Consider the following 19,052-nt stretch of genomic DNA (forward strand, 5'->3'; position numbering starts at 1 on the left):
AGCTAGAGCTGACACCAGCCTCAGATGCCAATACAACCTGTACCCTGAGCATCAGACCAGCTGCCTCTGTGCACACAGGGAGAGGAGGATTGGGTAGATGGCGGGCTGCAGGGTAGGGGCTGCTATTACAGCCTAGATGTCCACAGCTGCTGTTGAGCTTGGTAAATCCTGTGTTGGAATTCATGGGCTCTGGGTTTGAATTCCGGCATGCCACTTAATATGTGTGACTTTGGGTAGGTTAACCTCTCTGAGGCTCTGTTTTCTCATCTACAAAATGGGGGGGGGGTTGAAATATTTACCCTAGAGGGCTTTTGGAGGATTCAGTTAGGTGATGCTTATAAAGCAGGGTGTGTTATTATAATTATTAAGAGTTTTCTCACGTAGCTTCAAAGACCACCCAAGCAAGGAAGAGCAGCCCTATTACTAGAAAGAAGTGACTTTCTGATAGCTGGAAATGTAATCAGGAAATATGAATTCCCTTCCAGGACCTTCTTTTGGACAAGAACGTTCCCTGAGACTCAGACATGCTGGCCCTTTTGTCAAGTCCTTGAATGCACCAAGCTCTGTCTCACCCCAGGACCTTTGCATGTGCTGTGTCCTCCACTTGGGGCATTCTCTTCACTCTGCCTGGCTAACTTCTACTCATTCCTCGGGGCATTTTTCTCTGACTGACCCTCTGCCTTTCCTCAACCCTGACTAGGTTGGGTGTCCTTGGGTGTCCCCTTCCTAGGCCTTACCATCAAGTGGTTAAACAGTGGCAGCTCTGGAGTCAGATCAGGCCTGGATTCAAATTCTACAGTTGCTCACTGTGTGTCTCTGGGCAAGTTCCCTCACTTCTCTGAACCTCCATTTCCTGACCTATGAATTGGGGCTACTATAGCAGTGCCCACCCCTAGGGTGATTGTGTGGATTAGAATGACATGAATTACCCAAAGAACACTCAACACGCTGCCTGGTGTTTCTTAAGCACTCAATGTATGGTTGCTATATATATTTTTTAATCCTCACAATTACAATGAATTCAATATTTATGGGAAAAAAAGATTAATGTCTGTTTTCTCTGGTAGGCTGTGATGAGGGCAGGCATGTTGTTTTAGTTACTGATGTATTCCTGGTGCCTAGAACAGTTCCTGGCAATAGTAGGTGCTCAATAAATACACATTGAATCAATAAATAGGCACTGGCATGCCTGAAGGCAGGGACTGCCAGGTATTTTTTGAGGTTCTTTTTAAGCCTAGGAGGTTTATGAATTTTGAATCTTACTTGCTACAAAGGGATGAAAGCAAAGAAAGAAAGAGAAAGAGAGAAAGGGGAAAAAGGGAAAGAAGGAAGGAAAGCTGGAAGGAAGGGAAAAAAAATAAGAAATGCAGCCCCGCTGAGACCAGCCGCGCTCCAGGGACCACCTACCGGAAGGGGCTGGTGTTGCAGACGGTGACGGCGGGAAAGTCCATAGCCTTGAAGCCGATGGAGAGGGAGACGCTGACCTCCCAGCTCAGGTAGGTCCTGATGAAGACACCCCATTGCCAGCAGACGAGGGAGGCAAAGAGCAGGGTGAGCACGAACCACATGGCCTTCTTCTTGGGTCCCTCGCAGATGATGCGTTTGGGGCCATGGGTGTTGGTGTTGTCACAGTACCACACCAGCAACTCCTTGTATGTGTAGCCGGGGCCCTTCTGCAGCCGGTGCAGGCACTTGAGCAGGTACTTCTTTATGTGCATCGTGGCTCCTGCAGATACACCCGGGACAGTCACTTCAGATACCACAACAGCCTCCCATTCCAGGATCTCCCAGTCATGGCCAGAGCATGGGCACTGGGGACAGGAAGGCCCTCTTTCTATCCCTCCCTCCCTTCCTTCCTTCCCTCTTGCCATTTATCATCCATCCATCCAACCAACCCCAAAGCACTTATTGAGTGCCTACTGTATGCCAGGCACTGAATTAGCCCCTCTGGACTCAATGATGAGCAAAATGGACAAGGTTTCTTCCCTCTGAGAACTTCCAGCTTAGTGGACAAGTTACTTAAACTCTTAACTCCTCAGGTTCTCCGTGTGCAAAACGGGGACAACTGTACCTAGTTTTTATAGAATTGCCGAGAGGGTGAAATTAGGTGAAACATAAAAAGTGCCAAGTACAGTGCCTAGCACAGGCTAAGTGCTCAATATGTTAGCTACCATTATTACTAGCTGTGAGTGCTGAGACAGAGGTCAACCAAATGGTAACAAAATGTGATAGGAAGGACCCTGAGTACCCAGAGGCAGTAGAGGGCAGTGGTTAAGAATGCGGACTCTGAGGGCTTCCCTGGTGGCACAGTGGTTGCGAGTCCGCCTGCCGATGCAGGGGACACGGGTTCGTGCCCCGGTCTGGGAAGATCCCGTATGCCGTGGAGCAGCTAGGCCCGTGAGCCATGGCCACTGAGCCTGCATGTCCGGAGCCTGTGCTCCGCCACGGGAGAGGCCACAACAGTGAGAGGCCCGCGTACCGCAAAAAAAAAAAAAAAAAAAAAAAAAAGAATGCGGACTCTGGAGCGAAATGTCTGGCTTTGAATCTCGGCTCTGTGACTTTGAGCAATTCACTTTCTCAGTGCCTCAGTTTCCTCATCTTGTAAAATGGGGATAACAGTCCCCACCTCACAGGGTTGATGTGAAGACTGAAATGAATGAGAATCTGTAGAGTGTGGATTAATGCCTGGCACCTGTCAGCTACTGTTATTACCAAGGGGGCCCCCGAAGTCTGGGAGTCCTTGGAGGAGTTGAGTTAAAGGACAGAAGAGGAGTGGTGGTGGGAGGGGGAGGGGACAGCAGGAGCAGAGGCCAATCGGGAGGGAGCCTGGGGACGTGAACGGAGCTGGCCGCGCAGGGCCCTGTGGGCCATGTTAAGGAGTGGGGTTTCAATCCTAGGACAGTTGGAACCTGTGGAGACAAGATGCTGTCAACTGAGGTCTGAAAAGAGCGCCCTAGCTGCTCGGTGGAGAAGGACTGGAGCGGGGTGAGGGTGGCTCCAGGAGCGCTGGGTGCTAGCTGTGGGTCAGCCAGGAACGGTTAACCTCTCTGAGACTGTTTCCCACCTGCATGAGCAGACAGGGTTCTTGTGATGTTACCAAGATAGTTGTCAAAGAGCCTGGCACATGACGGCTTCTCAGGAAATACGTTTCCTCCTTCCTTCTGCCCATATACAGAGCCAGAACCTGCTGACGGAGCACCCCAGCCCTATCCCTGGAGCCCCAACTGGCCAAAGGCCACCTCCTTCATGAAGCTGTCCTGACTCCCTGGCTGGAATGAGCCCTGGGGGCTCTGTGTTGGGCAGGGTGTTGCCTGCTTCCCAGCACCCTCGCCCCTTGCTTGGATGTTTCCTCGGGTGAACCCCTCCCCCAGTCTCAGTTGGTGTGAGTGGCCAGGCTACCATCCCTAGCTCTGGGAGGGGGGAGCTCACATGACCCCAGTTTGGACCATTAGACTCAATTCTGTTATTTTATGTTGGAATAACTGAGGAAGAGACCTCCTTTTTAGCTAAGACTACTAAGCTGGCGGTATTTGGCATCACAAATGGGGAGACTGCCTGAGAAGAAAGCCAACACAGAGAAAAGCAGAGCCACAAGATGGAGACAGAGTTCTGACAACATCGTTTGAACACCTGGATCCAGCCATTCCTGAAGCCTTTTATTCCTGGACTCAGCAGATATGGGAACCAATAAGTTTTCTTTCTTACTTATGCTGATACAAGCTGGATGTCTATTATTTGCAACCAACAGAGAAAGAAATTCTCCTCGTTCTACTCTGTGTCATAGTTGCTTGTCCTGTGGCTTCTCACTCCCATGGGATCATAATCCTCCTGAAGGTAGCAGCACTGTATTCCCGACAAGCCCAGCACAGCGCCTAGAACACCACTGAATATCGAAATGAATAACCCCAGACCTTCATATCTAAACAGAGATCTTAAACTTACCCAGGCATGTTCACTCCCGACCTAACTGTCTGACACAGTAACATTCCTCACCTGCCTGGCCAAAGCATTAAGGGCTTTATTCTCTTAACACCACTACCTCTGCTCTCTGATGGAAATCAAGCTCCATGTGCCTGTCCAGGCCAACATGGCTGTAGGACAGATGTTCATAGACTAACCCAACCCCCACCTTTCCCAGAGGACCCAGTTCCTGCTCTGGGATAATAAAGTAATAATAACTACAATAATAACAACTATGAGAGCAACATTAAAGTACTAAGTGTTTACCATGATCCAGGAACTGCAATGTGCTTCATATGTTACTTCATTCCTACATATTTTTATCCATAACCTTAAACTTGGAAAGAACTGGGGCTTCATCTGTCTTGTATAGTCCAGTACCCCAAGGCCCAAGAGGTGAAGAGCACATTAGGCTCCTATAAATAGTTGTGGAAGAAACAGACCAAGGGCCTCTCTGATATCTACCCTCTTCCATTCTAGTTTAACCATTCTGATTCAGTCAAGAAGAAAGTTTTAGGTCCTTAACATCCATCTAACCCCCTCTAATCTCCCAGTTTAACAATGAGGCCTCAGGCTCGCTCAGAGCCCTGTCAGGCAATGGTATCTGTAACAACAACCTTCTGTTTTCACTGGGTTTCTTTTTAAGAGAGATCTTCTATTTATGGCAAGAGACACTGGCTTTTGCTTTAGGTTCATAAATACACTTAAGTTAAAAAAAAAAAAAAAGACCTGAGATTGGTTCAAGATGGCGGAGTAGAAGGACGTGCGCTCACTCCCTCTTGCGAGAGCATTGGAATCACAGCTAACTGTTGAACAATCATCGACAGGAAGACACTGGAACTCACCAAAAATGATACCCCACATCCAAAGACAAAGGAGAAGCCGCAATGAGACGGTAGGAGGGGCGCAATCACAATAAAATCAAACCCCATAACTGCTGGATTGGTGACTCACAAACTGGAGGACACTTATACCATGGAAGTCCACCCACTGGAGTGAAGGTTCTGAGCTTCCCAACCTGGGGGTCCGGCAATGAGAGGAGGAATTCCCAGAGAATCAGACTTTGAAGGCTGGTGGGATTTGATTGCAGGACTTCAACAAGACTCGGGGAAACAGAGACTCCACTCTTGGAGGGCACACACAAAGTAGTGTGCGCATCAGGACCGGGGGAAAGGAGCAGTGACCCCATAGGAGACTGAACCAGACCTACCTGCTAGTGTTGGAGGGTCTCCTGCAGAGGCAGGGGGTGGTTGTGGCTCACGGTGGGGACAAGGACACTGGCAGCAGAAGTTCTGGGAAATATTCCTTGGCATGAGCCCTCCCAGAGTCTGCCATTAGGCCCACCAAAGAGCCAGGTGGGCTCCAGTGCTGGGTCGCCTCAGGCCAAACAACCAACAGGGAGGGAACCTAGTCCCACCCATCAGCAGACAAGCAGATTAAAGTTTTCCTGAGCTCTGCCCACCAGAGCAACACCCAGCTCTACCCACCACCAGTCCCTCCCATCAGGAAGCTTGCACAAGCCTCTTAGATAGCCTCATCCACCAGAGGGCAGACAGCAGAAGCAAGAAGAACTACAATTCTGCAGCCTGTGGAAGGAAAACCACATTCACAGAAAGACAGACAAAATGAAAAGGCAGGACTTCCCTGGTGGCGCAGTGGTTAAGAATCTGCCTGCTAATGCAGGGGACATGGGTTCGAGTCCTTGTCCAGAAAGATCCCACATGCTGTGGAGCAGCTAAGCCCGTGCACCACAACTGCTTAGCCTGCACTCTAGAGCCTGAAAGCTGCAACTACTGAGCCCACACACCTAGAGTCCGTGCTCCGCAACAAGAGGAGCCACCGCAGTGAAAAGCCCATGCACCGCAACAAAGAGTAGCCCCCACTCGCCGCAACTAGAGAAAGCCAGCGCACAGCAACAAACACCCAATGCAGCCAAAAATAAATAAAAAATAATGATAATAATAAAATAAATTTAAAAAAATGAAAAGGCAGAGGACTCTGTACCAGATGAAGGAACAAGATAAAACCCCAGAAAAACAACTAAATGAAGTGGAGATAGGCAACCTTCCAGAAAAAGAATTCAGAATAATGATAGTGAAGATGATCCAGGACCTCGGAAAAAGAATGGAGGCAAAGATCGAGAAGATGCAAGAAATGTTTACAAAGACCTACAAGGATTAAAGAAAAAACATCTAGAAGAATTATAGAACAAACAGAGATGAACAATACAATAATTAAAATGAAAAATACACTAGAAGGAATCAATAGCAGAATAACTGAGGCTGAAGAACGGATAAGTGACCTGGAAGACAGAATGGTGGAATTCACTGCTGTGGAATAGAATAAAGAAAAAAGAATGAAAAGAAATGAAGACAGCCTAAGAGACCTCTGGGACAACACTAAATGCAACAACATTCATATTATAGGGGTCCCAGAAAGAGAGAGAGAAAGGACCCGAGAAAATATTTGAAGAGATTATAGTTGAAAACTTCCCTAACATGGGAAAGGAAATAGCCACCCAAGTCCAGGAAGTGCAGAGAGTCCCAGGCAGGATAAACCCAAGGAGAAACATGCCGAGACACATAGTAATCAAATTGACAAAAATTAAAGACAAAGAAAAATTATTGAAAGCAACAAGGGAAAAATGACAAATAACATACAAGGGAACACCCATAAGGTTAACAGCTGATTTCTCAGCAGAAACTCTACAAGCCAGAAGGGAGTGGCACGATATATTTAAAGTGATGAAAGGGAAGAAACTACAACCAGGATTACTCTACCCGGCAAGGATCTCATTCAGATTTGACAGACAAATCAAAAGCTTTACAGACAAGCAAAAGCTAACAGAATTCAGTACCACCAAACCAGCTCTACAACATATGCTAAAGGAACTTCCCTAAGTGGGAAATACAAGAGAAGGAAAGGACCTACGAAAACAAACCCATAACAATTAAGAAAATGGTAATAGGAACATACATATCGATAATTAGCTTAAACGTGAATGGATTAAATGCCCCAAACAAAAGACACAGGCTCGCTGAACGGATACAAAAATAAGACCCATATATATGCTGTCTACAAGAGACCCACTTCAGACCTAGGGACACATACAGACTGAAAGTGAGGGGATGGAAAAAGATATTCCATGCAAATGGAAATCAAAAGAAAGCTGGAGTAGCAATTCTCATATCAGACAAAATAGACTTTAAAATAAAGACTATTACAAGAGACAAAGAAGGACACTACATAATGATCAAGGGATCAATCTAAGAAGAAGATATAATAATTATAAATATATACGCACCCAACACAGGAGCACCTCAATACATAAGGCAACTGCTAACAGCTACAAAGGAGGAAATCGACAGTAACACAATAATAGTGGGGGACTTTAACACCTCATTTACACCAATGGACAGATCATCCAGACAGAAAATTAATAAGGAAACACAAGCTTTAAATGACACAATAGACCAGATAGATTTAATTGATATTTATAGGACATTCCATCCCCAAACAGCAGATTACACTTTCTTCTCAAGTGCACACGGAACATTCTCCAGGATACACGGAACATTCTCCAGGATAGATCACATCCTGGGTCACAAATCAAGCCTTAGTAAATTTAAGCAAAATGAAATCATATTAAGCATCTTTTCTGACCACAACACTATGAGATTAGAAATCAATTACAGGGAAAAAAACGCTAAAAACACAAACACATGGAGGCTAAACAATACGTTACTAAATAACCGAGATCACTGAAGAAATCAAAGAGGAAATCAAAAAATACCTAGAGACAACTTACAACGAAAACACAACGATCCAAAACCTATGTGATGCAGCAAAAGCAGTTCTAAGAGGGAAGTTTATAGCAATACAAGCCTACCTCAAGAAACAAGAAAAATCTCAAATAATCTAACCTTATACCTAAAGGAACCAGAGAAAGAAGAACAAACAAAACCCAAAGTTAGCAGAAGGAAAGAAATCATAAAGATCAGAGAAGAAATAAATGAAATAGAAACAAAGAAACGAATAGCAAAGATCAATAAAACTAAAAGCTGGTTCTTTAAGAAGATAAACAAAATTGATAAACCTTTAGTCAGACTCATCAAGAAAAAGAGGGAGAGGAGTCAAATCAATAAAAGTTGAAATGAAAAAGGAGAAGTTACAATGGACACAGCAGAAATACAAAGTATCATAAGAGGCTACTACAAGCAATTCTATGCCAATAAAATGGACAACCTGGAAGAAGTGCACAAAGTTTTAGAAAGGTATATAACCTTCCAAGACTGAACCAGGAAGAAATAAAAAATATGAACAGACCAATCACAAGCACTGAAACTGAAACTGTGATTAAAAATCTTCCAACAAACAAAAGCCCAGGACCAGATGGCTTCACAGGTGAATTCTATCAAACGTTTAGAGAGAGCTAACACCCGTCCTTCTCAAACTCTTCCAAAAAATTGTAGAGGAAGGAACACGCCCAAACTCATTCTATGCGGTCACCATCACCCTGATACCAAAACCAGACAAAGATACTACAAAAAAAGAAAATTACAGACCAATATCACTGATGAATATAGATGCAAAAATCCTCAACAAAATACTAGCAAACAGAATCTAACAACATATTAAAAGGATCATACACCATGATCAAGTGGGATTTATCCCAGGATGCAAGGATTCTTCAATATATGCAAATCAATCAATGTGATATACCATATTAACACACTGAAGAATAAAAACCATATGATCATCTCAACAGATGCAGAAAAAGCTTTTGACAAAATTCAACACCCATTTATGATAAAAACTCTCCAGGAAGTGGGCATAGAGGAAGCCTACCTCAACATAATAAAGGCCATATACGACAAACCCACAGCAAACATCATTCTCAATGGTGAGAAACTGAAAGCATTTCCTCTAAGATCAGGAACAAGACAAGGATGTCCACTCTCACCACTATTATTCAACATAGTTTTGGAAGTTTTAGCCACAGCAATCAGAGAAGAAAAAGAAATATAAATTGGAAAAGAAGAAGTAAAACTGTCACTGTTTGCAGATGACATGATACTATACATAGAGAATCCAAAGATGCCACCAGAAAACCACTGGAGCTAATCAATGAATTTGGTAAAGTTGCAGGATACAAAATTAATGCAAAGAAATCTCTTGCATTCCTATACACTAACAATGAAAGATCAGAATGAGAAATTAAGGAAACAATCCCATTCACCATTGCAATAAAAAGAATAAAATACCTAAGAATAAACCTACCTAAGGAGGTAAAAGACCTGTACTCAGAAAACTATAAGACACTGATGAAAGAAATCAAAGATGACACAAAGAGATAGAGAGATATACCATGTTCTTGGGTTGGAAGAATCAATATTGTGAAAATGACTCTACTACCCAAAGCAATCTACAGATTCAGTGCAATCCCTATCAAATGACCAGTGGCAATTTTTTTTACAGAACTAGAACAAAAAGTCTTAAATTTGTATGGAGACACAAAAGACCCCAAATAGCCAAAGCCGTCTTGAGGGAAAAAAAGCGGAGCTGGAGGACTCAGACTCCCTGACTTCAGACTACACTACAAACTACAGTAATCAAGACAATATGGTGCTGGCACAAAAACAGAAACATAGATCAATGGAACAGGATAGAAAGTCCAGAGATAAACCCACACACCTATGGTCAAGTAATCTATGACAAAGGAGGCAAGGATATACAATGGAGAAAAGACAGTCTCTTCAATAAGTGGTGCTGGGAAAACTGGACAGCTACATGTAAAAGAATGAAATTAAGGCTTCCCTGGTGGCGCAGTGGTTGAGAGTCCGCCTGCCGATGCAGGGGACACGGGTTCGTGCCCCTATCCCGGAAGATCCCACATGCCGCGGAGCGGCTGGGCCCGCGAGCCATGGCCGCGGAGCCTGTGTGTCCGGAGCCTGTGCTCCGCAACGGGAGAGGCCACAGCAGTGAGAGGTGCGCGTACAGCAAAAAAAAAAAAAAAAAGAATGAAATTAGAACACTCCCTAACACCATACACAAAAATAAACTCAAAATGGATTAAAGGCCTAAATGTAAGACCCGACACTATAAAATTCTTAGAGGAAAACATAGGAAGAACACTCCTTGACATAAATCACAGCAAGATCTTTTTTGACCCACCTCTTAGAGTAATGGAAATAAAAACAAAAATAAACAAATGGGACTTTATGAAACTTAAAAGCTTTTGCACAGCAAAGGAAACTATAAACAAGACGAAAAGACAACCCTCAGAATGGGAGAAAATATTTGCAAACAGCTCATGCAGCTCATATTAAAAAAACAAACAACCCAATCAGAAAATGGGCAGAAGACCTAAACAGACATTTCTCCAAAGAAGGCATACAGATGGCCAAGAAGCACATGAAAAGCTGTGCTCAACTTTCTAAGTTCAACATCACTAATTATTAGAGAAATTCAAATCAAAACTACAATGAGGTATCACCTCACACCAGTTAGAATGGGCATCTGTTGCACTGTTGGTGGGAATGTCAACTGATACAGCCACTATGGAGAACAGTATGGAGGTTACTTAAAAAACTAAAAATAGAATTACCATATGACCCAGCAATCCCACTACTGGGCATATACCCAGAGAAAACCATAATTCAAAAAGACACATGCACCCCAGTGTTCATTGCAGCACTATTTACAATAGCCACGTCATGGAAGCAACCTAAATGCCCACCGACAGACAAATGGATAAAGAAGATGTGGTACATACATACAATGGAGTATTACTCAGCCATAAAAAGGAATGAAACTGGGTCATTTGCAGAGACGTGGATGGACCTAGAGACTGTCCTACAGAGTGAAATAAGTCAGAAAGAGAAAAACAAATATCGTATATTAACGCATATATGTGGAACCTAGAAAAATAGTACAGATGAACCGGTTTGCAGGGAAGAAATAGAGACACAGATGTAGAGAACAAACGTATGGACACCAAAGGGGGAAAGTGGCAGGGGAGGTGGTGGTGGTGGTGGGATGAATTGGGAGACTGGGATTGAGATATATACACTAATATGTATAAAATAGATACCTAATAAGAACCTGATGTATAAAAAATAAATAAAATAAAATTCAAAAAAAAAGAAATAGGTTTAAAGAAAATTATTAATTACAAACAATAGTAATACATGCAACAAAAACTGTGACAATGGTAGGCAAATAACAGAAGTTTGCTGAGTACTGCCTTATCTCCTAACTAGTTTGGGAAATAAGCCAAGTTAAAATCAATAAATGCTATAAACCACTTTATGTTGTTCTTGTCAGATTTCACCACCAGGGTGATAGATGGTCTGTGTTTGGAATGTATATACACAGCTTGTGTAGAAAGGTTTGAATCAGCTTACAGCTTAAACCAACCCAAATAAGCCAAGTGGAGACTGAGTCCAGGTATGGACTCAGGAAGAGTGGACACTGTCATGCTTCGAGAGTCACAGATCGCTATCTACAACTTGACCCCGAACTCGTGGAGAACATTCCTGGCAGCAAATGCAAAAACAATAAATGTTGTGTACAACCGTTTCTGTTTTCTTATAAGAGAAAATATCTGCTCACTTTCAGAGATAAATTGTACCTGAGATTTGACTCAGTGTCCTGTGGGGAAGGGTAATGGGAACCAAGTGGAGACTGAGTCCACATATGGACTTTGAGGGGTTGCAGATGGATGACCCATGAGCTGTATTGGATTTGCAAAAGTTTTTTGTTGTTGTTAGCACAGTTTGGTTTTTTTTTTTTCTGTGTGAAGCTGAATTTATTTCATATACTCCAAGCAAAATAGTATTTTCCAACACAATAAATACCAAAACAGATATGGCAATATATTAAACAAGATGTTAAAGAGATTTGCTGAAAATAAAAACCAATGCCACTTTTCTCATTAAATTTTTGAGGGTTTGAAAAAGATTTTTTTAACACCTTTATTGGAGTATAATTGCTTTACAATGGTGTATTAGTTTCTACTTTTTAACAAAGTGAATCAGCTATACATATAAATATATCCCCATGTCTCCTCCCTCTTGTGTCTCCCTCCCACCCTTCCTACCCCACCCCTCTAGGCGGTCACAAAGCACCGAGCTGATCTCCCTGTGCTATGCGGCTGCCTCCCACTAGCTATGTATTTTACATTTGGTAGTGTATATATGTCCATGCCACTCTCTCAATCTGTCCCAGCTTACCCTTCCCCCTCCCCGTGTCCTCAAGTCCGTTCTCTAGTAAGTCTGCATCTTTATTCCCGTCCTGCCCCTAGGTTCTTCGTGACCTTTTTTTTTTTTAGATTCCATATATATGTGTTAGCATACAGTATTTGTTTTCCTCTTTCTGAGTTACTTCACTCTGTATGACAGACTCTAGGTCCATACACCTCACTACAAATAACTCAATTTTGTTTCTTTTTATGGCTGAGTAATAGTCATTGGGTACATGTGCCACATCCTCTCTATCCATTCATCTGCCGATGGACACCCAGGTTACTTCCATGTCCTGGCTATTGTAAATAGTGCTGCAATGAACACTGTAGCATCGTATTTTAAAAAATATAATTTCCTTTTGTAAATAACAGCTTTATTGAGATAGAATTCACATACCATATAACTCATCCATTTAAAGTGTAGATTCAGTGGATTTTAGTATATTCACAGGGTTGTTCATCCATCACCACAGTACATTTTAAAACATTTTCATCTCCTCCAAAAGAAACTCTGTACCCATTACCAGTCACTTCTCACTCCTTCCTCTACCCTCCCCCACCCCAGGCAATCACTAATCTATTTTCTGTCTCTATAGATTACCTATTCTGGACATTTCATATAAATTTCACATAAATATATTATGTGGTCTTTTGTGACTGGTTTTTCACTTTGCATAATGTTTTCAAGGTTCCTCCATGTTGTAGCATGCATCACTACTTCATTCCTTTTTATTGCCAAATAATATTCCATATTATGGATACACCACTTTTTATTTATTCATTCACCAATTGATGGACATTTGAATTGTTTTTACTTTTTGGCTATTATGAATAATACTGCGGTGAACAATCATGTACAAGTTTTTGTGTGGACATATGTTTTCCTTGGGTATATACCTAGGAGTGCATATACCAACTGGACCATATGGTAATTCTATGTTTAACCTTTCAAAGAACTAGCCAGACTGTTTTCCAAAATGGCTGAACTATTTCACAATTCCACCAGCAGTGTATGAGGGTTCCAATTTCTCCACATTCTCTATAACACTTGTTATTATCCATTAATATAGTAGATGTGAAATGGCATCTTACTCTGGTTTTCAGTAGCATTTCCTGATACCTAATGATGTTAAACATCTTTTCATGTGCTTATTAGCTATTATATCCATTATATGGCCAATATATCTTCTCTCAAGAAATATCTATTCAAATCCTTTGCTTATTTTTTAATTGGGTTATTTGGCTTTTTATTATTAAGTTGTAAGAGTTACTTATATATTCTATATACAAGTACCTTTTCAGATATAGGGTTTGCAAAAATATTCTCCCATTCTGTGGGTCATATTTTCATTTTCTCGATGGTGCCCTTTGAAACACAAAAATGTTTAATTTTGATGGTACTCAACTTGTCTATATTTCTTTTGTTGTTTATGATTTGGTGTCATATCTAAGAATTCATTGCCTAATTCAAGGTCATAAAGATTTATTCCTATGATTTATTCTAAGAGTTTTATGGTTTTAGCTCTTACATTTAGGTCTTTGATCCAGTTTGAATTAATTTTTGTATATGGTGTGAGGTAGGGGTTCAGTTTCATTCTTTTGCATGAGGATAACCATTTGTCCCAACACCAAGACTATTCTTTCCCCTATTTAATTGTCTTGGTGCCCTTGGTGGTTTTAAAAAAATATATTTAAAGAAAACCTGAATAAATGAAGAGATATAACATATTCCTGGATCAGAAGACTCAATGTTGTTAAGATGTCAATTAACCTCAAATCAATCTCTAGAGTTAATTCAATCTCAATCAAAATCCCAGCAGACAGCATGTAGAAATTGACAAGCTAATTCTAAATATTATATGGAGAAGTAAAAAAACTAAAATAGAAAAAAAACTTTTGAAAAAGAAGAGCAAAATTGAAGGATTTATACTATCTGATATCAAGACTTACTATCAAGTATAATAATCAGAACAGTGTAATACTGGTGTGATGATGAACATATTAATCAATGGGATACGATAGAGTCCAGAAATAGACCTACAAAGGTGCCAAGGTAATTCATGCAGAAAGGATAGTCGTTTCAACAAAACATGCTGGAACAATGGATATCCATATAAGAAAAAGGAATCTCAACTCCTATCTCACACTAGACACCAAAGTTAACTTGAAATGGATCAGGGACCTAAACACAAGAGCTAAAACTGTAAAACATCCACAAGAAAGTGAAAGAGAAAAACCTGTGCAATCCCAGAGTAGGCAAAAGACCTTTTAAATAGAACACTAAAATCATGAATAATAAAAGGAAAAAAATTGTCCTTTATTAAAGTTAAATCTTCTGCTCTTCAAAACACTGTTAAGAAAATGAAAGAGCAAGTCACTGGGAGAAAGTCCTTGTAGTAATATGACTGACAAAGAATTTGTATGCAGAATACATAAACAATCCTTGCAACTCAATAATAAGACAAACAGGGCTTCCCTGGTGGCACAGTGGTTGAGAGTCTGCCTGCCGATGCAGGGGACACGGGTTCGTGCCCCAGTCCGGGAAGATCCCACATGCCGCGGAGCGGCTGGGCCTGTGAGCCATGGCCGCTGAGCCTGCGCGTCTGGAGCCTGCACTATGCAACGGGAGAGGCCACAACAGTGAGAGGCCCGCATACCGCAAAAAAAAAAAAAAAAGATAATAATAAGACAAACAACCCAACCCCTGCAATGAAGGGCAAAAGATTTTAAAACACACTTCATAAAAGAAGATACATGAATGGCTCAGAAGCACATGAAAAAACGCCTAACATCATTAGTCACTGGGAAAATGCAAATATAAACCACAATGAGATACCATTTCCCACCCACTAGAAGGACTGACAGTATCTAGTGTTAGCAAAGATGTGAGGCAATCAGAACTCTCTTAGAGGACTGGATGGGATGCAAAATGGTACAGTCACTTTGGAAAACAGTTTGGTAGTTTCTCATAAAGTTAAATGGGTACTTATTATATGACCTTTCAGGTCCACTCTTATTTATCCAAGAGAACTGAAAACATATTTTCACACAAAGGTGTGTACATATATACTCACAGCAACCTTATTCATTAATAATCCCAAACTGGAAACAAGCAAGTGTCCACCAACAGGTGAGTAAATAAACAAACTGTAGCATATCCATACAATGGAATACTATTCAGCAATAAAAGGAACAAACTATTGATACATACAACATGGATGGATTTTTTTTTAAAAAAACCATTATTCTGAGTAAAAGAAGCTAGACACAAAAAAGTACATAAGGTATGACTTCACTTACATGAAGCCCTGGGAAAGACATATCTAATCTATAGTGACAGAAAGCAGACCAGTGATTTCCTGTGCTTGATGTGAATAGTGGATCGACTGGAATGGTACATAAGGGAACCTTCTGGAGGTGATGCAAATATTCTATATCTTGAGTGAGATGGTGGTTAATTAGATGTATGCATTTGTAAAAACTCATTAAATGCTATACTTGAAATGGATGTATTTAATTGTAAATAAATTACATCTAAATAAAGTTTTAACAAAACACTTAAATCCACTGCCATCTCAAAATTATGCAAGTTCACATTTTAAAAAAATCTAGATTTTCTTCAACTTTTGAAAAATCAGAAAGATCTGATAATTGTCCCCACATGGCAGTTTCTGCTCAAAATGACTAGTGGCTGCCCTCCTTAGATGGAGACTGTGCTCCCCAGTTCACCCCAATTCTCCCCATTCTCTATTTTCTTATACTCAGCCCACTTCACTCACTTTTTAATTCCTGCCTTGGCTTATGCGGACATCTGACTTTGTGACCCCTATAAATTACAGGTCAGATGCTTTCATTAAAATCCCCTGTATTTATTTTTGCAGCAAAACCTCAATTATCTAAGGTAATCAGGGAATAAGAGTTCTGGGGAGCTGGATTTTTATAGTTAATTGAAGGTTAACCTGAAAATGGGTTGGACTCTGGTTACTGAAAAATCTTTCATGTTTCTGCCTTGTTAGCCCCAGAGCATGACTGACTCTTTGTTCTTGAAAACTTAGCCAGGTCAGAGCCATTGATGGGGCTCACTGTGTCAGGCTGGAGATGGTGAAGGAGAGTTTTAGGGGGGCAGTCAGAATCTCCCCAGGGACCAGGACATATCCTGGGCATCATTTCTACTTATAAATGCAAATGTGTGCATTCCAGACACCTAGATTTTGGTCTCTAAATACCATTCTCGACTAAAGGGAACCAGGGCTTCTTAGAAAAATGGCTGATATGAGTTTTGGTGCAGGAAATGTACAAGATGAGCCTAAAATCTCTTACCATACCAGAAAGCAAAGAAAGCTATCAAAGACTACTGGGTCGGTCAAAAGGACTCCTTGAAGGGATTCTTACTGGCAAATATGGGACAATTTGAGCATCATTTAAAAAAAATTACTAATGGCATTTTTTACAGAACTAGAACAATAAATCTTAAGATTTTGATGGAGACACAAAAGACCCCGAATAGCCAAAGCAATCTTGAGAAAGAAAAACGGAGCTGGAGGAATCAGACTCCCTGACCTCAGACTATACTACAAAGCTACAGTAAGCAAGACAATATGGTACTGGCACAAAAACAGAAATATAGATCAATGGAATAGGATAGAAAGCCCAGAGATAAACCCACACACCTATGGTCAAGTAATCTATGACAAAGGAGGCAAGGATATACAATGGAGAAAAGACAGTCTCTTCAATAAGTGGTGCTGGGAAAACTGGACAGCTACATGTAAAAGAATGAAATTAGAACACTCCCTAACACCATACACAAAAATAAACTCAAAATGGATTAAAGGCCTAAATGTAAGACCCGACACTATAAAATTCTTAGAGGAAAACATAGGAAGAACACTCCTTGACATAAATCACAGCAAGATCTTTTTTGACCCACCTCTTAGAGTAATGGAAATAAAAACAAAAATAAACAAATGGGACTTTATGAAACTTAAAAGCTTTTGCACAGCAAAGGAAACTATAAACAAGATGAAAAGACAGCCCTCAGAATGGGAGAAAATATTTGCAAATGAATCAGTGGACAAAGGATTAATCTCCAAAATATATAAACAGCTTATACAGCTCAGTATTAAAAAAACAAACAACCCAATCAAAAAATGGGCAGAAGACCTAAACAGACATCTCTCCAAAGAAGACATACAGATGGCCAAGAGGCACATGAAAAGCTGCTCAACATCACTAATTATTAGAGAAATGCAAATCAAACCTACAATGAGGTATCACCTCATACCGGTTAGAATGGGCATCATCAGAAAATCTACAGACAATAAGTGCTGGAGAGGGTGTGGAGAAAAAGGAACCCTCGTGTACTGTTGATACAGCCACGAGGGAGAACAGTATGGAGGTTCCTTAAAAAGCTAAAGATAGAATTACCATATGACCCAGCAATCCCACTCCTGGGCATATATACGCAGAGAAAACCATAATTCAAAAAGACACATGCACGCCAATGTTCATTGCAGCACTGTTTACAATAGCCAGGTCATGGAAGCAACCTAAATGCCCATCGACAGATGAGTGGATTAAGAAGATGTGATACCCATATACAATGGAGTATTACTCAGCCATAAAAAGGAACGAAATTGGGTCATTTGCAGAGACGTGGATGGACCTAGAGACTGTCCTACAGAGTGAAGTAAGTCAGAAAGAGAAAAACAAATATCGTATATTAACGCATATATGTGGAATCTAGAAAAATGGTACAGATGAACCGGTTTGCAAGGTAGAAATAGAGACACAGATGTAGAGAACAAACGTATGGACACCAAGGGGGGAAAGCGGGTTGGGGGGGCGGTGGGGGGATGAACTGGAAGATTGGGATTGACATGACACTAATATGCATAAAATGGATGAGTAATAAGAACCTGCTGTATAAAAAAATAAATAAATAAAATAAAAATTTTAAAAAAGCATGCGGTTAATTGAAACATATTAAATACATTAAAAATCTATGAGTTCATAATAATGCTGAAAAATGGGAGTAAGTAGAACATTAATGTTATTAATAAATGTGTCATTAATAGATGGCTCCCATACAGGTTGTTGTACCTGTATTTGGAGCACTAGCAGCTATTATGTTCAATAAATTCCTTAATTTACTGCAAGGGTCTGTAAAGTTGAAAAGCCAGCCTGCTTTTGTATGGCCCTCTGGTTAATAATGTTTTTTATGTTTTCAAAGAGTTGTAAAGAAAAAAGAAAAGAATATGCAGTGTTTATGGCCCACAAAGCCTTAACTATTAACTATACCTGGCCCTTTACAGAAAAAGTTCGTCAAAACCTGATTTACTGTGTCCTATATATTTGCATTAAATAAGAAAAAAATCCTTAAAATAGGTTTTCAAATAAGTATTTGTAAGTTTGATTTTGTTATTTGCCCCCCCCAAATACCTGCTAATTCAATGTTTCCCAAACATCAATCATTTGCATACCACCTTCACGATTTTTGCTAAATCCCGATAGCACTTGTATCATTATTCACTTAATATATAACATCATCTGAACTCGTCTTTTTTGCTTAAAAAAATTCACCCTCATCCTAAGCAACACTATGCCTGTGAATAAGTTTGATGTGCTAAGCCATTTTTTTCTTAAGACATAGTAAAATAATTCCACGATTGAATAAAGGGTTCCTCTCAAAAGATTTAAAACCATCTTCCTTATAACCCTTGAGGATATTCTCTGTTAATTGTTTTCTGCCCACTTGAAGCACACAATCTCTATCAAGCATTTCCTCCTGCGTTTTCATGTCAGCCTTTCAAGAAAGTTTGGGTAGCCAGAATTATGCCCATCTCAC

General features: G+C 40.8%; 1 protein-coding gene across 6 annotated transcripts in view; it reads right to left on the minus strand.

Annotated features, from left to right (window-relative positions):
* SCNN1B (sodium channel epithelial 1 subunit beta) overlaps positions 1 to 19,052 on the minus strand; it is an 80,923-nt gene that overhangs the window by 34,072 nt on the left and 27,799 nt on the right. For all 6 annotated transcript variants that reach the window (XR_014017656.1, XR_014017657.1, XM_081257000.1 and 3 more), the window contains exon 2: positions 1,408 to 1,726. Coding sequence is in view for 4 of the 6 variants with exons in the window: in XM_081257001.1 (XP_081113127.1) it covers positions 1,408 to 1,726 (319 nt within the window). In the remaining 2 variants the exon portion in view is untranslated. The remainder of the gene's footprint in view (positions 1 to 1,407; positions 1,727 to 19,052) is intronic.

The sequence above is a fragment of the Mesoplodon bidens genome (assembly GCF_964165515.1).
Source record: "Mesoplodon bidens genome assembly, chromosome: 15".
Classification (NCBI taxonomy): domain Eukaryota; kingdom Metazoa; phylum Chordata; class Mammalia; order Artiodactyla; family Ziphiidae; genus Mesoplodon; species Mesoplodon bidens.